This window comes from Nannospalax galili, unplaced genomic scaffold (genome assembly GCF_000622305.1).
Source record: "Nannospalax galili isolate Female #2095 unplaced genomic scaffold, S.galili_v1.0 scaffold1233, whole genome shotgun sequence".
NCBI lineage: Eukaryota > Metazoa > Chordata > Mammalia > Rodentia > Spalacidae > Nannospalax > Nannospalax galili.
This window is the reverse complement of record NW_008333791.1, coordinates 997,606-1,016,052: the sequence shown is the minus strand read 5'-3', so window position 1 is coordinate 1,016,052 and position 18,447 is coordinate 997,606. Positions and strand designations below refer to the sequence as shown.

Sequence of the window (18,447 nt, the reverse complement as noted above, 5' to 3'; positions counted from 1 at the left end):
GCTGGCCTTGAACTCACAGAGATCCGCCTGCCTCTGCCTCCCGAGTCCTGGCATTAAAGGCATGCGCCACCACGCCCCGCCCAAAAACTAAATAATTTTTAAAAACCATTTTATTATTTTAGGTATACGAGTGTATTACCTCCACGTATGTGCGTGCACCCGTGTCGGGCAATGCCGCAGACGGAGGTCAGAAGAGGGCTTTGGATTCCCCTGGAACTGGAGTTAAGGACGGTTGGTAGCCGCCATGTGGGTGCTGGGAATCGAACCCGGGTCCTCTACAAGAGCAATTAGTGCTCTTAACACCGCTGAGCATTCTCTCCAGCCCCCCCCCCCCCCACGAAAGGAAGACATTTTAACAGAACTGCCCTCAGTTTTGGAAAAGGCTAGCTGTATTTATTCATCTCTGAGAGGCATCTACAAACCCCGTCCTGGCTCGCAGAAGGTTTCAGTAAATTTTTACACCTGCAAATCTCCGTCAGTCCCGGAGCTCCACTGGCTTCCGGAGAAAGTTCACTGGCAAAGCGAGGAAAAGCGCTACGCCCCACCTACCGGCCTCCACCGGCCGCCCCCTCCCACTACGCCCGCGCAACTTCCTCGGGTCGCCCCGCCCACCACACGTGGCCCTCAGGACGCAGGCGCGACTCCGCCCCGTACGCCCCGTCTCTGCCCGGGCCCTCCCCCCAGAACCTAGCACCGCCTCTTCCGCGTTCTCGGCGGAGAGCTGGAGGTGGGGGTGCGCGCGGCCGGTCCGCGGTGGTCAGCCAAGGTAAACGTGAGAGAGCCGAGTCCTCGGAGCTACACGGGCCGGGTGGAGTGAGGCGGTGCACCCTGAGGGGGCAGTCCGGGCTCCCGAGAGGCTCGAGGTCACGACCGGATTTTGCTGTGGAGGGGCTGCCGAAGGGGACATTCTTTTAGGACTGTCCTCAGGGCTCCGCCTGTGCCAGGACCCCAGAGCAACGGTGTGCAGTTCCCGCTGCAGCCTGTGCCCTAGAGTCAGGCCTTGGGTGGTGACAGGTCTGGACCCGTGGGGGTCGGAGGTCGAGCTCAGCCTGTACGGGTTTGAGCCTAGGTCCTAACCAGGATCAGCTCAAAGCTATGACAGGATTTAAGGCTCAGACAGTCCAGTGGCATGAGTACTTTATAAAACGAGTGTCCTCCGTTATTTTAAATTAGCAGTTTTCATTTATATTGCAATATTGTGTTTAAATGCTCCTGCTACGTGTAGGTGGATGTCCTGTCTAGTGCAGCCTCTAGGCTTAGCTTCCAGGCTGCCTGTAGGACTTTGTGTATGGAACATCAGAGGCCACTGTGAGGACAGGAATGAGTGTGGAGGTGCTTGACTTTGGGGTCAGCCATCCTCTCCCATCTCCTAGCTGTGTGTCCTAGAACTCATTTTCCCTGTCAGAGCTTGTTTCTTTATAAAATGGGTATAATGGTGTCATTGTGAAGGTTAAAAAGGATTGATTTATATGTACCTACATGTAATGGGTACTGAATACATGATTGCTGTGATTTCTAGGAATAGGGTGTTTTGATCTGGAATACTTTAGGGAGGCCCTGGGGGGAAAGTTGATATAACCTGAGCCCTGAAGCCTAGTGAGATTTACACATGGAACCAACCGCAAAGTAGGAAGAGAGAACTAAATAGTGTAAGCACCAGGCCAGCAGTTGATATATAGTGTCTTACTGGATCCCCAGCCATCAATGCACAGGGCTTTAGCCCACTGTCTGTAGCCTCAAGCCCTCTAAAGGGGCCTAGGCTGGGAATGACATGGAGAATAAACTCAAGGTCAGGTTTGTATATGGAGCTGAGCTGGCTGGGGACTTAGATGCCCCTTCTCCCCATCTGCTCCCACCTCAGCTTTTCTCTTTTTGTAATCGAGGGCTAGCTGGGCTTTGACTGTGTCTGGGAGTCTTGCTGCTCTAGTTCTTTAGCAGATTTTGGTAACCAGAGGACCTGGCAACAAGTTGCATGCAGCCAAACCATGAAGGAGAGAAGCTCCAAGAACAGGCTGATAGATTGCAGCACATGCTTAAGTAGGAAGAGCCTGGTCTCCTGGTATGTGGTCTGTGATAATTCATCCATATGGTGCCCACATATCTTCCAGAGACACTGTTCTGATCATGTTGTGTATCTGCTCAGAAGCTTTGTGGACTTCACTACCTGCTGTATTGAGTTTGGACTGTTCCAACTCAAACAAATCCCTCCATAACCTTCTCAAACCTCTCTCCTTTCCTGTTTCCTTTGCTTTTCCAAACCTGCACCTTGTTCCTCTAGAATGTTCCTGCTTGTCTTTGCTTGCATCTCTTCCTCCTTCTCACCTTTCGAGGCCTATGTTTCACGACCTTCCTGTAGAAGCTTCTCATCCTCCTGCTGGATTAGATACTCTCATCCAGGCTTCTGTAGCAAGACTGAACTTCCAAGAGAACTCTTAGCACAACCTGCCTTGGGGTACATCACCCGACATGTACTCTGACTACAGTTAATGACAAGGAGCCAAGTATGTTTCATTCCATCTCTTCATGGCACAGGCCTGGCACATAGTAGGTCTCTGCAATGCTTATGATTAAATGAGTCAGTGACTCTACTTACTTGCTTTGGTCCTTGTTTTATAAGCTGTCAGAATTACAAGGAGACTGTGTTTTCCTTTGTGGCTAAGGAGGGCCCTAGTTTAGATGAGTGATGCCCTAGTTATAGGCATCAGAAGCACAAACGTACAAGAATTCTTTATGAATCAAGATTCTACATTGGTGCTATTGTTTTCAGGCCCTGGTTTTGCCTTTGTTGGGAGTTTTGTTGGAAGAGAAGTTGCCCATTGTTTAGGGAGCTGTATAGTACATGATATAGTTCATGCAGGGGAAAGCTCACAGGTGGCTGACTAATCAGTTGCTCTGCCCTTGGCCTTGGTAAACAGTAGTCCTTTCCATTTGGGGACCAGCAGCTTACAAATTCACATTTTTCCTTGCCAACAGCTCCAGTATATGGAACAGAACGTTTTTTGTTGATCATAGAAAAATATACATTGTTGAAAGCAGAAGGGACTTGGGAACTATGGGGTTATACTACCTTCATTTTACAGAAGGGGAAAAGCCCAGTGAAGAAAGCCCTTGACTGGGATTGTACAAGGAATCAGTTAGGGATAGAGAGAGTTCTGGAATTGAAATGCCTAGGCAATGTATTTTTTTTCCCCAGTTCACTCTACTAGATTTTAAAAAATAATTTTAATTAATTTTAATTCTTTGCAATGGAATCTGGGTTGCCCAGGCTGGCTTCTAATTACTAAGCTCAAGTGAGTATCCTGCCTTAGCCTCCCAAGTAGCTCTACATGGTTGATATAGCTAGCGTTTATTGGGTGCTTACTATGGGCTAGACACTGTTTTAACTACTTTAAACTATTTTATAGACTCAGAAACCAAGGCCGAATAGGAATCATTCACATTGTTTTCTGATCCTACAGTTCTAGATTTGTAGCATGATTTTATATTTTGTTTTATTATTTTATGTGTATGTGTGTCTTGCCTGTATGTATATAAGTGCACCTGTGTTGTGCAGTGTCTGTGGAAGACAGAAGAGGTCACTGGATCCCCTTGAACTGGAGTTAGGAACAGTTACTAGCTGCCATGCGGGTGCTGGGATTTGAACCCAGGCCTTCTGCAAGAACAGCCAGTGCTCTTAACTGCTGAGCCATCTCTTCAGCCCTTGTAGCATGATTTTAATGTAGTCATATATTCCATGAAGTAGAACAGTTCTCCAGTGAGCTTGATCCCAGAGCCTTCTTGCTCTGAGTGAGAGCGGTCCTCTCAGCAGTGTCTCCCTGCATGCTGTAGAGAGGTCCCAATAAGAGTCCAGGGTGTATCCGATGATGGACAAAGAAAATGAAGCAAGTCTACCTGAGGACTAGTAGATCTTAGTTTCAGACTCTGAATATATTTCCAAAATTGCCTTTTGGGCTACCCTCTTCTGACCTCTGCTCAATGGCAGATCCCTAGCATGCACAAGACTCTGGGTTTAAGCTCCAGCACCACAAAAATTGCCTGTTTACTATTAAGCATTATTTAGGGGAAACTCAGTTTTAGATCTTTCTATAAAGATTCCCAGTGTAAGGTGGAAAGATTCGATTCAACAACATGTAAGGAACTCTTGCTATGAACAAGCCTCTATTATTGAGAAATACACACAAGGACCACAACATATTTTCTGTTCTCCAGTCAGTAATTGTCTTTGCCAGGCCTTCTCTCTCATGTATTGTTAGGAAGATAGGTAAGTATATAACTGAAATTAGACTGACTTTGGTAAATGTAGCAAGGAATGTAAATGAAGTAGGAGTTTGGGAGAAAGAGAAGTCAATCCCTGACTAGAACATTCCTGGAAGTGGAAAATTTAGTCTAGAACACAGAGGGAGTTCATTCCTGGGAGAAAGAGCAGCTGGAGCCATGGTCTGAAGAAAAAATGCGTGGGAAGGGACACACTCCTATATGTGGCACAGGCATACTGGGAAAGAAGGGGATGTGGTGAAGTGGATTGTGGGGAGAGAAGAACACTAACATTCATCAAGTATCTGCTTTGTGGCTTGCAATGTGCCACATACTTTACACACTATAATTTATTTAATCCTCACAACCTCTGCAGTAGAAGGATATTTATCCCCAATTTAAAAACTAAGAAACCAGATCTCAGAAAGATTAAAGTGGCTTCCCTCGGGTCAGGTAGCAAGTAAGCAGACAGCATGGTTCAGACAGCCATAGGAGGGATGAGTTCAAAGGCCTGTGTTCTTTCCATTATACAGCAGAGCTCTGGGTGCATGACTAAGGGCTCTGTTGACTATGGCTATGGGACAGAGGCTTACTAGAACAAAGCAGTGTCTAGACTAAGGACATCAGTGAGAAGGCTTAAACTGTGAACCAGTCACCTGAGCTGCCTGATCTTAGTCTTCACGAGGGGATAGTATGTGAGCCCATGAAAGCTACCAAGTGCTGTCAATCAGTGCATCGCCATCCTTAGATCATAGGATCTTAAGAATGAGTTTACAACGGCTGTGGGTACTCACTCAGGCATAGGTCCTGAAGTATAATTGGCAGTGTCCCAGTTGTTTCTTTTTTTTTTTAACTGTCACATTCAATAAGAATCTGTAACAGAGGACAGAGCTGGAACCTGGCATTTAGTCCTGGTGTGCTCATCATGTACAGGTCTTCTGCTTTAGCCTCCTTCCCTAGAATAGGGAGTTTGGGCTCACTTGGGAGGTCTTGTCTCTTGGTGATGCCATGTGTTACTTTGTTCTAAAGAAGTGAACCTGGATTTAGAGAGACAAGGGTTTAAATTCTAGGCTTTCCTTCCTGTGGGTAAGCAGTCGGTAGGGAACAAACTTTAAGTAGGACTGCCTAGGTTTGGGTCCTGCCTGACACTGGCTAGCTGTGTGATGTAGACGAGTGATTTAACTTTGCCTAGTCTTAAATTTCCTAATGAGGATACAGGTATTATCTGCCTATAGGGGTGTTATAAGAAGTAAGGTGGGGGCTGGAGAGATGGCTCAGCAGTTAAGAGCACTGACTGTTCTTGCAGAAGACCTTTGTTTGAATCCCAGCACCCACAACTGTCTGTAACTCCAGCTCCAAGGGATCTGATGCCCTCTTCTGACCTCTGTGAACACTGTAGTACACAGGTGCACTTACATACATGCAGGCGTAACACTCATACACAAAAATAAAAATAAAATTTTAAGAAGATGACATTAAGCAGCACATTGCCTGACAGATAGCAAATGTTCAGTGAATGTTAGCTATATCGATAACAATATTAGCATTACATTAATGCACAGTTTGGTGCTGATTTTATAGAAAGTGTATTTTTTAGGGCCATTCTCCCTACTGTCTTGCTTTAACATTGTTACCTTCTCTTTACCTTGCCCCATCAGGAAATTGAGAAATACCTTAGAAGTGCTAGATTATTCTATCACATGGTTGTAAATCATGACACCACAAAAAGTACCTACAAGGAAAGGGCCTATAAAAAGGCAGTGACAAAAAAAAAAAAAAAAAAGGCAGTGACTTACCAGGCATGGTAGTGCATGCCTTTAGTCTCAGCACTCAGGAGGCAGAGGCAGGTGGATCTCTGTGAGTTTGAGGCCAGCCTGGTCTGCATAGTGAATCCAGGCCAGCTGGGGCTATAGAGAGACCCTGTCTCAAAAAGACCAAAAAGAAAGAGAGAGAGAGAAAGAGAGAGAGAAAAGAAAGAAAGAAAGAAAGAAAGAAAGAAAGAAAGAAAAGGCAGTGACGATAGAGAAATCTCACCTAGTCCATGTTCACCTTCTCACCTCTCTACAGAAAGCAGGACCAGGACTTCATTTCCTTTTGCACAGTCTTCAGCAAAACACTATGTAAGACCCTTCCAGTTCAGTTGCGGAAAGAACAACAGTGCAGTGTCTCTGGAAAAGTGATAGCTAATTTGGTTCTTCTTTCTCTCCAGCATAAATCCCTTTGGCCTGAACTTAAGTGAGTTCTTATTGTTCCGTTTTCCATGAATATGGAAAAGTTCCTTCTGATTATAAAGGGAGGATGGGATCAAGATTTTCTCACGAGAGCCTTTTCTGTACTTAGAGCCAGAATCCAGTTAGGCCTCCTCTTCTCTGGGCTACACTGCCTGGCTGCTTTTACTTCATCTGCAAAACCTATTTTCTATCACTTGGATCACATTGGTTATGCTGCTTTTCCTGGCAGTGACCCAGACTGTGCTCAATGTGCTAATAAGAGTCCAGCTAAACAGTTTAAGGGCAAATACCTTGGAAGTTTCATTGACTCATTAAGTGACTGCTCTGTGCTAGGTGGAGGGGACTCAGAGCTGAGTCAGGTTAGCCTCTATCTTAGCTCAGTCTAAGGGGATAGGACATCACAGGTACTCTGTCTGAGGTGTGTACAAGCATGGGAAGCTGGAAATGGCTTAGGGCAATCATGTAGATGCAGCCCCTTTGTCCCCTTCAGCTAGATTTCTGGAGGAGAGGGCCAAGCATAGTACAGAAGAACTGGTCTAGGCAGTGCTAGGGGGCTTGAGTCACCCCAACGGAAGCAGTAACACCTGTGAGAGATTTTGAAGCCAAGAAATGACGGGCTCAGGTCTGGCTTTTGGGATCAAGGGTGGAAATAGAATAAACTTTAGTCTTTTCTGTGCCCTGCAGATGTTCTCTGTCTTGAAAGCCAAGTCATGTGATGGGTCCCTTGTTTGTATAATTGGAGGTGTTTGCTCTCTTACAGCAAGCCTAGTTTTTGAGCTCCAGAGAAATTTCATTCCCAGTGCTGAAGATGGGAGAGAGCTGGGTATCCAGCCAGACTCGTCCTCTGTGATCTAGATGCAGTTGTGTTTTGGTCTGGTCATGGTCACCTTCCCACCCCAATCCTAAAGCAGGAAGGGGGTACAGTAATGAGGTAAAAGTTCTAGGGCTTATCTGGGTATTTGGTGAGGAACTCTAAGAAGGTTTATGTATTATGTGAGTCTGAAATTCTTGGTGGAGAGGGAAAGCCATCCCAAGGAATTAGGATGGTCACAGAAGAATCACTCTTATAGATTCCTATGTATGAATCTGAAAACAGTCAACCCCCCTCTCTGCCTTTGGGCTTTGCTGATGCCATGTTCTCTCTTGCTGCCCAGATGTGGCTTCCAGAATGTTCAGGTGGCTTTCCAGAGCCATAGTTGACCTGAGGAAGCTGTCTCACAAGTATGATAATAGGGGTTATTGAGTGTCTCCTGCATGTCATGAACTTGATTTATCTAATTCTCATCTAATTCTATCTAAATCTCATCTAATTCTCCCAGCAGGTGATATTGTCCCTACTTCTAACAGGGAAGAGAGGTTAAGGAATGTGTCCAGCACTGCCTTGCTGCTGGATGGTAGGTCCAGATTATGAATCTAGGACCTAACATTTGAAAGGCCACAAACTTTCTTACTACTTCTTCAGCCCTAAAGTGACTCCAAATGACTGGGTTAAATATAAGGTTTATAATGGAATTCTGAATCTTGTTTTTGTTTTTGACAATAGGCCTTTTGTTGGCCTATTTGTAGAAACTGCAAGCTAAAGGTGCTTTTTACAGTTTTAATGATTAGAGGAGGGAATCAAGAGAAGATGAACATTTTGGGAGATATGAAATTCAGATTGCAGTATCCATAATTAAAGTTTTGTTGACAAATAGCCATAATCATTCATTTACATGCAATCTATGCCTGTACCCCCTGCAAAAGCCAAATGCAGATGAAGCAATGACCATGTGAAACACAAAGTGTAAATTATTTATTCTCTCGCCCTTTACAAAAAAATAACATAACTGCTAGTCCTTAGAATAAGCAACAAGGGACTTAAACCTATGATGACACTAAAGGCAATAAGTTAAAGTTCAGCATGTTCAGGATTGTCCCTAAAAGTACAGTGATAATAACAGGAAAGAGTATAAGCCAGGCTTCCTTGGGCTCTAGAAACAGTTTTATTGAGCCTGAGAGATTCCTTTGGAAATAAAGCACAATAGACAGGACTGTCCAATGTGCTAAAGCCTCTAATAAGCAATAAAGAGATACTTTGTAGATAAAGTAATTTAATTCATTCAGATTCACTGCATCCCCTTTTGTGTCAGATATTATGTTGGATGCTAGAAATATCTAAGTTGAAAAGATGCCTTTGAGGAATTTATGGCCTGGTGGGAGGACCACAGTGTGTAGCCTGCTCTGTGTTGTAATGGAATGCTGTGGGCTAGATGAAATGCTGGATGAAATAGAAAAGTCAAGACTGCTTCTGGAGTTTGCAAGATACTCTTGATAATTTGCTGTGGGCCTTGAAAGATGAATAGTTCTGAAAAAGAAAAGGAGCTATATACAAGACAAAGGGAAAGCCTGACAGCTTGAGCGTTTGGAACTTACAGAGATGAGGGAGAAGTGATTTAATGGTTCTGTGACTGGGTGACTGGCAGGATGATGTAATCTGATAAAGAAGAAGAGGAAGGATGCCATGGGAGGAGTTGAGGACATGTCTAACTTAAGAATTGAAGTAATGTTGAAACACACACAGTTTCCAGTTAGAAACCTTCTGAGAAATTTTGGCACAAAATCTAAGACTTCAGACTTAAGTACATTTTCAGGGCTTTTTCTCTGGGAAAAGAGGAAGTGCAAGTTTATTTCATAGAGAAAAAGTTAACAGAGCAACTTTGACACTGGTAACTAAAGCCACCGGGTTAAAAATAGCACTGGGCCTCCAGAAAATGCAGTCAGCACATTGGGAACTAGGAGTGATGATGGTTTTGGCACAGAACTGTTTCCATTCGTGCCACCTGCTGCTCTCGGATCTGCTTTATCTTTCTGGCACTCTTGCCTCTTGCCTGTGAGACTTGGGCCTGGCCCCTAGGTGACAGAGCCAGAGCTTACTCATCCTGCAGAAGCAGGCAGCAGAGAAGTGTCAGCTTTTATCTTCTATGCGAGACTCAGTCAAGAGAGGAGTCCATCTCAGTCATCCCGGCCAGTTACAGCTTTTGAGGTCTAGAATTCTCAATGAGAGCAGAATCTAAAAATTTTTATTTGGACCCCTGATAAGTCTTCAGTGCTTGGCATCAGAATTTCCAGATACTCATCTGTCAGATTTCAAAACCTTGGGATGTCTATGGCTACTGTGAGCATCTGTTTCCAAATGTAACTCACAGGGCTGGGGACACTTGGATTGATTCTCCTCCTCTGGTTCTTTTGGAGAAGCCAGCATTTTCACACCTTTTCTCCTTCTGCTTCTTGAAAATTTCCATGCCAGATAAAGATGAAGCAGAGGCAGGTGGTGAGCTGAAGGAAATCGGCTGGGCGGAGACCAGTGGATCACTCCCTGTGGCTGGAAGACACCAACTTTGGGACACCGGCATCACTGCTCAGAGTTGAGTAACCCTGTAGGTAAGATCGGATGTATGGTTGTTTATGAGTTGTTGTTTTGAGGGGGGTTGTCACAAATTTTATTGCATTTTTATTTATTTCTTGGGACGGTAGGACACACATACCATGGTGAATATGGAAGTTAGAAAATAACTTGTGGGAGTCAGTTCTCTCCTTCCACCATGTGGGTCTGAGAGATCAAACTTAGGTTTTTGCTCTTGGAGGCAGGCACCCTTACCCATCTCACTGGCCCCCACTTATCTTTTTAGATTACTTTGAATTGAACTTATCTCATATTTCCAGAGAAAGGGGTGGGCTCAAAGTTATCTAGCAGCTGGTGGTTTTCAGTATTTGCTTGTGTACCTGGCTTAGCCATCTCAATTCCTAGTAACATCCTGAGACAGTTACTTAGTAAAGAAGAACATATTTCTTCTGGAATAAAATAGCAAACAGGCAGAAGGAAATGGAACAGTAAATAAAACATGTTTATTTGCTTTTAACTATTAAAGTCACCACACAAAAATAAACTGGGCGTGGAGGTGCACGCCTTTAATCCCAGCATTCTGGAGGCAGAGGCAGGCGGATCTCTGTAAGTTCAAGGCCAGCCTGGTCTCCATAGTGAGCTCCAGGACAGCTGAGGCTGCAGAGACCCTGTCTCAAAAAGACAAAAAAAAAAAACAAAAAAAAAACACAGAAGTGAAATTCTTATGTCCATTCATTCTCCTTCTTCCCAAGGAAATGTTAAAAATTACATGTTTTAATTCACAACTAGCCCAGAGAGAAATGTGGACTGTTCTGTATTCTACTCTAGCCTGGGGTTTCATCATGCCTGCTAGGTACCAGTCAAGCCTCACTGTAGGCCCAGGTCCCATGAGAGTTGAGTTAGGTGGTTTTAGCTTGACCCATACTTGTTCATGGTCCTCAGCTGCTGTGTGTCATCTGTCTTCACTTGAAATTTCTGGTGGTACCTCTATCTTCATTTGCTCTACCCACAGAGCTGTTCCCTGTCATGAGTTCTTCCCTTCTCTAATGGCATTATTCTTCTTATGGTCACCTTTGGTTAAAAAGCATATATTCATAAACCTACATTGAGGCCCCACCGTATGCCTGGCTCTGCGCTAAGCCATCAGGTCAGAGAGGAATCAAACACTGTCCCCTCTTTCAAGGATGGTGAAAACAGAGTCCTGTACCATCTCCATTTGTTTAGCAGGACCAGTTCTGCCTCTGGCTTCCTCCCTTGCTCTATAAATGCCTTCCTCTGCTGCCCTTGCCTCAGGTATAGGCCTTCCTTGCCTTCCTCTGGCCTGTGGCAGCCTCACTCAACCCCTGGTCTCTCAGCAGCTTCTGTTTGCTCTACATATCACAGTCAACTTGATGGCCGGCCACAGTGCTCCCATATCCCTCCCCATTGCCTAGAACAGGGGGTCACAAGTGTGTCACACAGAAATTTTTCCAGGGGATCTGTAAGATGAAAACTTTTCACAGTAGTAATCAGGTCATATTTGTTGTTGCAGGGTGAGAGTGAATAAGCTGCTGGTATCTTAGCGCAAGTCAAGGCAGCAGCAGTAGCTGTGTTTGAAGCCATTGTGTTCTTTACTGTCATACTCAGCTGCCATTTTCACTTAAGAATGGCCTTGAAGGATCAAAAAAAATGTTAATGTTACTGAATCTCAACTGAGGACATACTTCTAAGGTCTGTGTAATAGATCTGAAGCACTCATAAGGTACTTCTGTTGTCTACTAGCACGGTAGTGGTCCCTGTGCACTGTTTAAATTGTAAGCCAAACAAGCCACTATTTTCATTTTTCTGTGGCAGAATGACTGCTGGTCATTGAGGGTGGAAAGAAGATGAGACCAGTGTTGGAGGACCTTGTGGCTATTTTTTGATTTCAGGTTGTTTTGGTTTGGGGGTCTTGGGGGGGGCGTCTCACTTTGTAGACTAGGCTAGCCTCAGACTCACACAGATCTGCCTGCCTCTGCCTCCTGAATGCTGGGATTAAAGGCATCAGCCACTACATCCAGCATCATGGCCTATACAAACAAATTTAGAGGTTGGCTTAGCCTGCCTTTGTCGGCTTCTACATTCTACTCCCCACGAGTTTTGCTCTTCTGGCTTCCATGCCCTTCTGATGCCGTTCCTTCTACCAGGACATGCAGCGTGACTCTGAAAGCTTCTTGTGATCCCAACACAGCAGAGGGAGAAGGTGACTCTGCATGTTTCACCTCTAGGCATCTGACCATCCCAATCCTCTTTAAAGCCTACAAAGTATCACTCTGATGACCTTGAGCAGGCCTTCCTGCCAGTTTCACTGCATCTGAATTGAGACTGCATGGTCCCTATCAGGCTACCCAGCCTTCTTACATAAAGGAGTTCTGGGGGAAAAAACCCTTCAACCCTATGGACAAGTGGCCTGTCCTTTGATGAAGCTGATATTGTACATGGCTCCTGACAGCTATTGTCTGTTAAATTTGAACAGCTTCTGCAATGAAGGTGCCCTTTCCTTGTGCCCTGCATGTAGTAATATAATCAGAAAACAGATCCACCCACTCTCAGGTCGGACCGCAGAGAATTGTCTCCTTATACTTCATCTCAGGCTGCCCTGAATAATGTGGTTAGACTTTGCTTCATAGTACATCTTCAATAAAATGACAAAGCACAAATACAAAGCTGTTTCAGAGCAAGAAGAGACCTCTGAAAAATTAAACTTAATATTGAAGTAACAATGTGGTTATAACTCCTTTGTGTTTATGTAAGCTAGAAGAAAACTGCCCAACCTTTTTGAGACAGGAGAAACACTTGTATAAAATAGTGAGCCAAGGGACTGGAGGTCAGTGTCTTGCAGTGCATCAGTAAGGAAGCTCTCTACCAAGGTTTATAAACAATAGCATCCTCATTAGTGCCTTGCCACCAGCTACCGCCTCTCACCTTCCAGCATTAATGTTTGAGAACAGTGTCATGACAGATTAGGTGCTTAAATTCTGAACCAGATCTTAGACTTAATTTCCAGCTTTACCACTTACTTCCTATGTGATGGTAAGTATATCACTTTTAAAAAAATATATTTTATTTATTATTTTTTATTTTATGTGTATGCGTGTACTGCCTGCATGTATGTAAGTGCACCTATGTCATGCAATGCCCGTGGAGAACAGAAGAGGCTGTCGGATCCCCTGGAACTGGAATTATGGATAGTTGTTAGTCGCCATGTGCGTGCTGGGATTCAAACCCCGGTCTTCTGCAAGAACAGTCAGTGTTGTTAACTGCTGAGCCATCTCTCCAGCCTGAGCATATCACTTTTATCTATTTGTATCCCAGTTTCCTCATTTGCAAAATATGGGGAGTAATTATGCTTACCTCATAACATCGTGAAGATTGAATGAGTCTGTAGAGTGTAGTATCTACACTACAGGGCTTCAGACATTGCCTGACACATGAGGACCACGTGAAAGTGTGCATTGCAAGTACTAGTGGTAGCATGCACAGTAACTTCTACTGCTGCGGAAGCATAGGTAACCCCCGCCTCTTGTATTCCCCCTTCCTCTGTCTCACATGGCTTAATCTGGGACACATGGCTTAGCCTTGGTCCCTTCCTTAAGTGTGGTTGACTTCCTTTGGTTTCTCAGTTTCCTTTTTTTGTTTCTTTTGTTTTTGTTGATGGTTTTGTTGGTGGTGAGGATGGGACCCAGGGCCTTGTGCATGGTAGATTAGTGTTCTTACTGAGCCACTCCCAGCCCCTCTGTTTCCTTTCATTGTCCATGTTTAGGGCCCTCAGCTGACCCTGAGGAAGCAGCTGAGTTTGTGGTTATGCCCTTCAGCCTGCTCTCAATACTCCTTCATCTCTGGAAAGCCCTTGTCACTGAAGGAAGTATTCAGAGAGATTAGGAGCTTAAAAGAGCTCCAAAGTTGGCGCAGGGGAATTGTGCATGGAGCTGAATTAACCAGATGACCCTTTGGTATCATACACCAGCTTTGACAGTGGAGCTCTATATAGACTCTATCAGAAGAATGGAGTACACATCTGGTGGCTTAGGGGACAGTGCAGGTGGGTCATTAGGCTTTATGGAGAAATTACAGTTTATTTGGAAAGTAGGTCTTGAGGTTACTTGCTGGGTAGAACAGTGGCCGGTATCTGTTATTTTTGTGGGTTATCCCCTATACCCATCTCCCCAGGACTCTTGGCCTCCTCTCCCGCTTGCTTTGTGAGTGAAGGTGCCAGGTTGGGTCTTGGATCTACATCCTTAACTCCTGCTACACTTCCAATGCAATCAATACTTGTTGGCAAACAGTTTTCACAACAAAATTAAAACATGCATTCCTATTTTAACAGAGAAAACAAGATAACCATATGCCTCAGAATGGAAGCACTGATTATTATTGATGATGCTAACTAAGACTGTTTATGAACTGTCATCATTCCTCCCTCATACTGCATGCTCCAGACAACTTGAATGATGGGCAATGGCCCTGACTGGCTATGCTGACTTTCCTGCAGTATGGGATGCTCCTCCAGGTTCTATCCTGATGGTTGCCACTCATCCTTCGATTGCTGGCTTAACTGGTTTATCTACCATATTATATGCCCTCTTCTGCTCTATCATAGCACCTGGTACTTTCCTGTGACAACGGGAGATTGTGGTGCCACAAGGACAGACTCTTCTCTTAAATTCCCAGTGTCCTGCCCTGGCGGATCAGTAGGTGCCCAGTAAATTCACTATTATGGTCCCATGAATGAATTGGTTCTCTCTCTCTCTCTCTCTCTTTGGGATTTCCAATGCCCCTTCTGGCCTCCTCAGGCATTGCACACACATGGTATACTTACATACATGCAGACAAAACACTTGTACACATAAAATTTAAATAAAAAAAATTTTTTTTGGTCTCTTTTTGAGACAGGGTCTCCCTGTAGCCCCAGCTGTTCTGGAACTCACTATGTAGACCAGGCTGGCCTTGAACTCACAGAGATCCGCCTGCCTCTGCCTCTGGAGTGCTGGATTTAAAGGCGTACGCCACCATGCCCGGCATGAACCAGGACTTTTACCTTGTTCTTGATGCCACACCCATGTGTCTCCCCTGTCTGCAAGTGTGGGAGATTCCTCTCTCATTCCAGGTGCACTTCCACTAGAATACATGAACGTGGACCCCAGCCAAGCTGAAGTGAGAGTGAGGACTGGAGGCAGCCTCCAGACAGACCTGTCTAGAAACTGAAAAGAAATGCTTACTTCCTCTCCACATTGTCCAGACCAATAATGAGGACTAGGCTTCTGGCTAACCTATGTGTCATGGGATCTTTTGGAGAGGGAAGGTGATAGAGACTTGATAGGATTCATAGACCAAAGCAGTCTTTCTCTGTCTCAACTGTAGGGTACAAGTATACCCACACTTCAGAGTGTGCACTGGGCATGACAGACATGTACTATATGTCATTTCATGTCATTTCCATTTCAGTGTAATTTCTGATGGATGGTATACATGTGACACTGAGCTGTGACTTATAAAAGAGACAGAGAGAGGTACATAGGGGACGGTCTTATCCTTTAGGAACACAGGGAGTCTCGAGGCCAAAGAAAATCAGTGCCCTAACAGAGATTATCTCAGGCACTTGGGAACAGAGGCTGGAACACCAACCACTGGTTCTGCACAGTAATACCCACTGTTTGCCTCATGCCTGATTTCTAGAGTGATTGAACATACTGTAACTCACCAGGAGTTATTGGGAAGCTGCAGGGGGCAAGGACTTTTGAGCTGGTTTTGCTGGCCAGGAAGAATTTCTACACTAGGGAAATTGGGCAGGTCAGGTACAGCTTGGTTGTAAGGCTTCCCTGACAATGTGCTTGTCTAGTGACTGGACATACTAAATTAAATATGTGTATCTCTGTGACAAAACTAGAGTGTGACCCACCTCAACACCCCCTTGATAAGATTATGATACCTCTCAAACTGACCCCCACCATGAAAACAGGGAAGTTAAACATGTTTCTTTCAGTTCACTGTTTTCTTACATTTTTCCTTCCTAGTTTCAAAAACAACTCTCCCTCAAGTTCTGTTTGCAAGGAAATCTTAACCATTTGTCCCTTCTGGCGTACCCTCTTCCACTGAGATCCATGCAGAATAGACCAGGTACTCTGTCTTTGTGTGTGAAGCCATAAAATCTAATATTGAATGTACGGCACTGCCCAGAGGTATGCTGCTTCCACAGGAGGCTCTGCAGCCCTGCTGTGGTAAAGAGCAAGTATAAATTGCCGCTAACAGGGTTTTCTAACTAGAGCTGTAAGTATGTCTGAGAGTCCCCTGTGAGTCACAATGCTGCCAGCTCTCCTGCTGCTCTCCATACTGCCTGCCTGTTGGCTATGAGGCTTGTCTGCAGGCTCCCTGTTGGAGTGTGGTCAGGGGAGGTGAAGGAGCTGAAACCAGAATCTGTCCACTCCACACTGGGCTTGCAGCACTGGTAAGAAGATAGGTGGGGCATGGGTTGACATGTGAGTGCACGCCAGAGGAACAGTGGTCCTGTCCTGTCCTGTCCCCTTGCATACCCACATCCCCAGCCCTTGAAGATAAATGACCTCATGCTTTATTTCTGTAGAATTTCTCATAATGTTTTATAAATACATTTGGGCAGCTTTTTTCCCCCTCATAATTTACCTTGGTGAGGGTCTGTATTCTAGTACCAGTATTTAATTCTTCGAGTTCATAGGGCATTGCTGTCCCCAGATGGAACTTGTGCTTGAAGCTGTTGCCTGGAGTAATATTTTGAGATCTCTGGATTCTTTTCGTCCATGCATTTATTTGCTCTCTATTCTAAAACTGAAAATCTGCTGTTATCAGGTCTCTAAAATAGAAGGAGGAGTGCATCTAAGTAAGACAAGCTGTCAGACACTTGGCTGCTTCACCGTGCTTTTGGATTTTGGTATTGAAAGCACCATTCTGCATGTTTTGTGCTAACGGCTGCTGAGTGCTGGCCTCTAAGAACAGCATCTAGACAGGCATTAGCACTAAGCAATCTTCTGGCAGATCTTTAGAGAAGGGAGTGGGCATTTCCCCCTCAGTGAGCAAAGAGCCAGATTCCACTTTAAAATTTCTCAGAGAAAAAAAGAAAAAATCCCTAAACCTCAGATCCTGTGTTTATTGAAGGTGGTGTAAAAGTCTCTCACATCATCTGCCCATCAGCTCTTGAGTGCCACTATTTTAGAAGGATGTAGCGGTTTAATCACCCTGGTGGGGATTTAGGCCCAGAGACTTCAGAGAAATCTTATTATTTTTAACTGCAGGCAGAGTATTAAGGTTCCACTCTGGATTGGGGTGTGACATGTTCTATAAGTAATTTATCCTTAACAGGGAAAGGCCTCTACTAGAGGGTCCTAGAAACAGAACTGTCATTATTCCTCCTTTTCTCTTCCACCATCTCAGTCTCCTGCTGCTTCTTTCTGTCCTGACCCTTTCCTGCCCAGTCTGTTCTATGTCTTTGTCTGCCAGTGTGGGAACCAGGTGCCTGCCAGGGAGAGATAATAACATTTTTACAATAAGTGACCTCATCCAGCAGCCTAGCTTAGACTTATCGGTTATGGGTCTCCCTGCACTCCTCCAAGGAGAGAGCCAAGGAGAAGAGAGGACGATCCTTAGTCTGTGCTCCTGGAGTGAAGGAATTGGGGGGCTCTCTTCAGCCCCAGCCCAGCCCTCTAGCTGCCTTCAAGGAGGCAGACATTATGAAAGGCCTTTCGAAGCCCCTGTGCATGTCCACGGAGATATTGTTGAGCTTCTGATTTCACCAACGGGTTCTGCTCTTACCCCCTTTCTTGCCCAGCTCCTCTCCCTAGAGGTCCTGCCTTTCTGGTGCTGAGACTGGAAGATATTCACAGGACTTGTGAATTCCTTGTTCTGTTTGGAGACTATGGTTTGACTGGTGGCAGATTTAAATCCATGGGCTAATAAGCTTGGCAAATATAGGCTTCTGCTTTCCTCTTCTAATCTAGCCTGCCTGTTTGAGTTCCTTCCCACAGTTAATGATCTCCTATAATGGTTTTGCCTTTAGTTTTGCCTCCTGGGTCAAAACAAATCAATAGTGCTCACAGATATTTAGAAAACGTCAGTATAAAGCTCCTGGGTCTCTCTCTTTTCCCTTCTGGGTAAACTTACTGCTTGATCAGTACAGTGCAATTTCCTATACATTCCTTCTTATCTCCCAGAGATGGGCAGCAGTGAGCCCCTTCCCGTGGTGGACAGTGACAAGAGGAGGAGGAAGAAGCGCAAGGCCCGGGCCACCAGCTCCTTGCCAGGAAAATTTGAAGGTTGGTCTCATACTCTCCTAAGTCTGGACCTGAACTCCATAGGACTGGGGGAGCATTCCAGATACCCATAGCCCCAGATTCTAGCACACTTCATCTTAGAGCCAGGTCATCCATGTGACTGTAAAGACAGGGACAAGGAGGAGCAACCAAGAGGGAGCAGGGATGGGAAAATCTCAGGCAATGTACTAACCTCCTCTGAATGGTCTGACATTCTGTGCATGCTGTATATGGAGTGAGAGCTGAAATCCTTATGTGTCCCAGCTCCTCTTCATATGTGACC

The 18,447-nt window shown here is 45.0% G+C and overlaps 1 protein-coding gene across 6 annotated transcripts in view; it reads left to right on the top strand.

The window, feature by feature from the left end:
* The first annotated feature begins 676 nt into the window (after window positions 1-676).
* Mknk1 (MAPK interacting serine/threonine kinase 1) overlaps window positions 677-18,447 on the top strand; it is a 41,687-nt gene continuing 23,916 nt past the window's right edge. For 5 of the 6 annotated variants that reach the window (XM_029561302.1, XM_008828523.3, XM_008828521.3 and 2 more), the window contains exons 1-3: window positions 677-766; window positions 9,772-9,905; window positions 18,066-18,167. In XM_029561302.1, coding sequence (XP_029417162.1) covers window positions 18,068-18,167 — 100 coding nt within the window. In that variant the 5' untranslated portion in view covers window positions 677-766; window positions 9,772-9,905; window positions 18,066-18,067. The remainder of the gene's footprint in view (window positions 767-9,771; window positions 9,906-18,065; window positions 18,168-18,447) is intronic. The other variant, XM_008828520.3, reaches the window with a different exon arrangement.